Source organism: Medicago truncatula, chromosome 1 (genome assembly GCF_003473485.1).
Source record: "Medicago truncatula cultivar Jemalong A17 chromosome 1, MtrunA17r5.0-ANR, whole genome shotgun sequence".
NCBI lineage: Eukaryota > Viridiplantae > Streptophyta > Magnoliopsida > Fabales > Fabaceae > Medicago > Medicago truncatula.
In genome coordinates, this window is record NC_053042.1 from 54,636,469 (window position 1) to 54,642,478 (window position 6,010).

General features: G+C 32.0%; 1 protein-coding gene across 1 annotated transcript; it reads right to left on the minus strand.

Annotated features, from left to right (window-relative positions):
- Positions 1–2,292: 2,292 nt before the first annotated feature.
- LOC25485608 (glycerate dehydrogenase) lies at positions 2,293–6,010 on the minus strand. Its single transcript, XM_013614859.2, has 13 exons — positions 5,784–6,010; positions 5,590–5,673; positions 5,000–5,140; positions 4,584–4,705; positions 4,355–4,436; positions 3,841–3,913; positions 3,669–3,760; positions 3,499–3,573; positions 3,296–3,403; positions 3,135–3,212; positions 2,845–2,889; positions 2,626–2,740; positions 2,293–2,524 (listed from the first exon to the last, which is right to left on the minus strand). Exons 1-13 carry the CDS (start codon positions 5,904–5,906, stop codon positions 2,502–2,504), a joined length of 1,161 nt encoding a protein of 386 aa, XP_013470313.1. The 5' UTR covers positions 5,907–6,010; the 3' UTR covers positions 2,293–2,501.

The following is a 6,010-nucleotide window of genomic DNA, read 5'->3' on the forward strand; positions in this document are numbered from 1 at the left end:
ATAGTTAAATTAAATTGTGCTTTATAAGAAAATATATAATATTTAAGGTTAAATATAATTTTAGTTGATACTATTCTCTCCGTCCCATAATAAGAGAGTATTTGCAACAAAATATTGTCTTAAAAAATTTGACCCAATTCACTTTATAATATAATATTAATTAATTTTTTTTTCTTCAATTATAACTCTAATTAATATTATTTTCACCACTCCCAATTCAATGTATTATAAACTTAATTACAGTTTTGGTCCTCCCATTTTGACCAGCTCACGAAAATAATCATACCTCTTTCAAATCGAACAAAATCGTCCCTAAACTATCATTTTTTTTTGCAGTTTTAGTCCTTACCTCCTATTTTCAACTCCAGAAACACACATAAATGGTAGTTTTAGTCCAACCACCTATGCTCTACCATGAAATAAACAAGAAATAAAGCATGTGGGTACAAGGAATCTATTATATTCAGCACACTAACAAAAAAAACCCTAATTTCTAAGACATGTTACATACCTGATACATGTCTTAGAAATTAGGGTTTTTTTTGTTAGTGTGCTGAATATAATAGATTCCTTGTACCCACATGCTTTATTTCTTGTTTATTTTATGGTAGAGCATAGGTGGTTGGACTAAAACTACCATTTATGTGTGTTTATGGAGTTGAAAATAGGGGGTAAGGACTAAAACTGCAAAAAAATGATAGTTTAGGGACGGTTTTGTTCGATTTGAAAGAGACGGGACCATTTTCGTGAGCTGGTCAAAATGCGATGACCAAAAGTGTAATTAAGCCTATATTCTACTTTACATTTATGATAAAGAAGAATGCACCAATACTTGACAAATGCATTCAAAACCATTTTTCTCTCTCTTTTTCTTATACAATTTTTCTTAATATATGTGAAATGAGAAAAAAGCTCAGTTAAAATGAGACGGAGGGAGTACAATTTTTATAAATTTGGTCTCTACAAAAATCTATACAACCTTAGTCAATATTTTACTTTTATAAGCATTAAATACAGATTAAAATTACCGGTTTTTGTTTTAAATAATAAAAATTTTAGTGACTAAATTGAAATATTCATAATATTTTAGGGATTGAATACATATTAAAGTAACTTTTTTAAAAAACATGGTTAACCCTTTAGTTTATAAAAAATGCAAATGTAAAACATATTTTACATATCAATCCAATCATATTCAATCATTAGTCTCATTTGGTAGTTTAATTTATTTAAGCTAAGAGATTAAAATTGTTAAAAAGGTAAAAGTTTAGGGTTCAAGTTCTAGCAAAGATAAAACTAAAGTAAAATACTAACATTTTTCTATTAAAAAAATCACATTCAATCACTTGTTTGTGTCATTTTACAATAGTTCCTAAATTGTCTTCTCAAATATTTATATATTGTAATGTATGTTGTGTGTCATTTTACAATAGTTCCTAAATTGTCTTCTCAAATATTTATATGTTGTAATATAATCAGATCATATTTCTGTGGAAAATATTTGAAGTACAACTAATACTGGTTGGATCTAACCAAGTGATTGAGTTTAATGGTTAACGAGCTACACCAAAAAACGAATGGTTCAAAAGAACCTGATCTTTATTTCTAAATTTAACAATTTATTTCTCCTTTTTCAGAGATCGAAGCGTTAACACAATAGAAAAAAAAATAAGGGTTGGGTCTAGCATCCCTAAGTTATTTTTAGATTTTATTTTGGCCCTTTGATTTTTTTTTCTTTTCATTTTGACCCCTTAAATTATAAATGTTAGGCATTTTAGTCCATTAAATATTTTTTTACTTCATTTTGGTTTTTAAGTAACAAACATTGGAGAATTTTGGGGTCTAAGTAACAAACGTTGGTCGCTATGAACCTTTAAGTTACAAGTGTTAGACATTGACATAAAGATCAAAGTGGCTGACATTGTAACTCAACGGATCAAAGTATCTAATTTTTTTTAACTTTAGGCATCAAAAAAACTTCAGAGACCAACGTAAAATCTAAAAATATCTTAAAGACCAGAATTTAATTTAGCCTAAAATATATCATTGATAAGGAAAAATACGTGATGCTGGGAAAGCGTTCCTATACTGTTTATTTTTCTTTGGCTGTCGTTTCTTTTTCAAACTTTTCCTGATTCCTGATTATTCTACTTGTGAAGTTCATGAACTTGTTAATTCTATATCCTCAATCTTCAATATATGAACAATTTGCTTTTTAGTGCATAACTCATAGTTGTCACTTGCATTCTGGTCTCATTTACTGACAATTTAAATACCAGTGACAAAAATATATTCGAATAGGTGGCAAAAATATCTCATCTTTTATTTTAAAGGATTCTTGGTTCAATTGAGAATTTTAAATAACAGTATACTGCAAGCAAATGGTAATGATACTAACAAGACAGTATTTATAGTTTTATATTCACACTGCCACCATCAGTACACATGCACACAAGCTTTGAAGGCTCTTGTAGGATAGAAAGCACACCCGTATGCCTACACTACAGCTTTGAAACTGGTAAACCTGCAATTAGAAATAAAATATACAAGTCCATCATTAATACTTAAACAAGTTTTATTTGCAACAATATTTGGCTCAGGTGAAAGGGTGAAAGATGTTATTACTCAGGGCTTTTGCATTAACAATGCTTGGGCATGCAGCTGGAGGTTGAGCGTTTTCGTTGAGGAATGGCTCCACCCTATTGGCATCAAACCATACTGGGTAGCCTTTGATCTTGCCCTGTAATATAAGGAGGGTCATCAGTTTTACAAAATAAGACATGTATAATTTACATTGATCAAACGTAGGAAATGAATCCAAGATGGAGAGACATAGGGATATACCAGCACATTTAGAGCTGCTAGTGTTGCCATTCCCTCACGAGTCCACTGCAAACACATACATGAAACAATCGATTACTTTTGAAAGTGATTCAGCCGTGAAAAGATATTTTTGAGGTGGACATGCAAATGTTGGTGGTTAGTATATTAGGGAGAAGGGGAATTTGTTATCAGTAGAGATCGAACCCTGTACCTAATTCTCAGTCCCAACCCATATACCACTGCGGGGACGTGAAAAGACTCTTCTAAAACTAAAAAATATTTAGCATAATGCACGGGTTATAGTTGATTACCTTGGAAGCAGATGCAATGTGTGGTACTACAACGGCATTCTTCAACTCTGCAAGTCCAGGTTTCATGTAGGGCTCATCCTAATAAAAAAATCACACGGTGTCTTGAAAAGGTGGTTCTAAAGCCAAATCCTATTATCCAAAATTAGACAAGGTTCAATTACCTCAAACACATCAAGGCCTACACGAAACATTGGATTTTCTTTTAAGTGCTCCACAAGTGCAACTTCATCAATAACAGGTCCTCTACTGCAATTTATAAGAATTGCCTCCTGTAATAAGAATATATCATTAGTAACAGAGAGAATTTGCACCACTTGATGCCATGAGTAATTTAAAGGAAAAAAAAAGTTCCTTGAAATCTTACCTTCTTCATCTTAGCGAGTCTTTCCTTGTTGACTAGATGATAAGTGGTTTTATCCAAGATAGGATGAAGACTAATCTACAAAAGAACTCATCATAAACAGAATCATTAGGAATAATCAAATGTGATATGTTTATAGCTACAAAGTTTAACTCCTAGAGTCAAATTCTTACTATATCTGCCTCCTGGAGAACCTCATCCATGGATGCTGCCCTTTTCCAAGTCACTGGTGTTTCACCATTTGCCTTTAAGAAAGCACCATATGCTGCAATAAGGAAAAATAATAATTAGTCAATTTTCTTTGAAGTCAACAAATATCCATTTAAACAAATCATAGGGACATGCCTGTGACAAACTTTTCTAGTCTTGTAGACTGGTAGAGATCGAAGTATATCAGGTTCATCTTGAACCCTTCAACCTGATACAGCAGAAAAGAATCACATCATAGTCAACTTAGAACTAAAGAATGCACATTCTTGCAAGATTCTAAGTTAACAGATTTTTGGAAGGCTTGTCTAGTAACTTGGCCAAATTTGGATATCGTGACAATATGAACAAAGTCAAATATCATCAGTTACCACTAGCTTCTTTATTTATTTTTTTGACAGAAGTTATAACTAGCTTAATACGTTACAGAATGAATGTTCTTTCAAAATTTGATACTCTGAAAGAAAGAGTCAAATAAAGATTATTATGTATTTTAACTTGTCCTAGATATTATGTGACCTAGAGAACTTTCTAGTAGGATGCTGACCGTTTTAATTTTATGCCAAGTCAGTACTCAAAAACCAATCAGTAATTTTTATTAACAACAACTTTAGCATATAACAAAATAAACTGAAATGTATGGGAAAATCACCATCATTCTTGCATAAGCTGATCCAATACGGCCAGCTCCGATAACACCAACCGTTTGTCCCTTGAGCAAGTTTCCAACAAATCTGCCAGATAAACAAAATCAAAGCCATTATTCCAGCCTTCAGAAGAGTCTATAGCGCACTCAGAATTCAATGTTTGAAAACTAACGAAGAACTTGCACAATATTTAACAAAACTCTTAAGTGAAACAAGAAATGTTTATTTTCATACAGATGAGGTAGCCATCCATCATATAATCCTGCCCTCATGAACTCATCTGCCTCAACTATCCTTCTAGCAGCTGCCAAAGTCAGTGAAGCTGCAAGCTCTGCCGTAGTCTCTGTGAGCACTCCCTACCAAACACAATGAATGATTGAAACCAAGGTTATAAAAAATAACTTCTTCATCAAGACTACCACTATTTCTCATAAACGCGCACAAACACCATTACTGCAACCAATTCAGCATCACACATACATGCATATACCAGAAGGTTTAGCAGTAAAAGTCTAAAGAAATCCCTCATCCAAGCATACATGATAACTTTGAAATTTACGAAAAAAAAGACTAACCAACCACATACATTTAAAATATAAATATAACAGTGTTAGTGTCAAAATGATACAGGAACAAAAGAGGAAGCTTACAGGAGTATTTCCAACAGCAACACCATGCTTGTTTGCAGCATTGACATCGACATTATTATAACCAACAGCCATATTACTGAAAGCTTTACCTCCTGCTTTGCTCAAAGCAGAGAACAACTCTTCTCCCCAGTCTTCAGTCAACTGCAAAAGTAAATAAATTTAAGTAAATTACACTTCCCACTTCCGAGAGTTGCTTTTTTGGTAAAATTTACACTCCTCTCTCCACTTATGTTAAAATATAATCTCCCCTCCTCCATAAACACGTAAGTACCTTTGAATATATTCAAACTATGCATTTTTTCCCTCTATTTTAGATTCACAATATCGTTAACATACAATTTAAATCCTGTTATAAACTATGAAGCAATTTTTGAACAAAATTACTAAAACCAATATAAAAATAGCTATTTAGAAATGAATTTTATATTCTCAAATCATAAATAACCCCAGAAGTAAAAAAAATCCACACAAAACCAAGAAAAATCTATCATTTCAAAATAAAAATAATAACATGAATTTCGATCAGTTATGATTTTGATGATCAACATAAACATGAAAATCTTGTATGTAATTGATGCTATGATGATTACCTGTCCAATAACTCCATCACACTTATCACCAATCAAAGCAATGATATCTTCAACTGAAAGAATTGTTTTCTTCTCTGTGCATATCTGAATTCAATAAAAACAAATTCAATGCTTATAAACAATAGACTCAACAAAGAAGGAAGCAAAAACGTAAAAAAAAAAAAAAAAAAAAAAATACAGAGAGAATTGATTACTTCAAGACGACAATCTTGTTGAATGAGAAGGTTGATCCAACGAGTTCCAGGCATTGATTTTGTGCTAACAACTCTGTATTTTCCATTTGGGTTCCATACTTGAATTGAAACTGGTTTCGCCATTGAATGAGTGGAGTGAGTCAAGGTGGTGATGAACGAACTTTTCGTAACGGGTTGCTTTGTTGCTTATAGTAGTAGTAGTAATAATAATAATATAAGAGATTGAT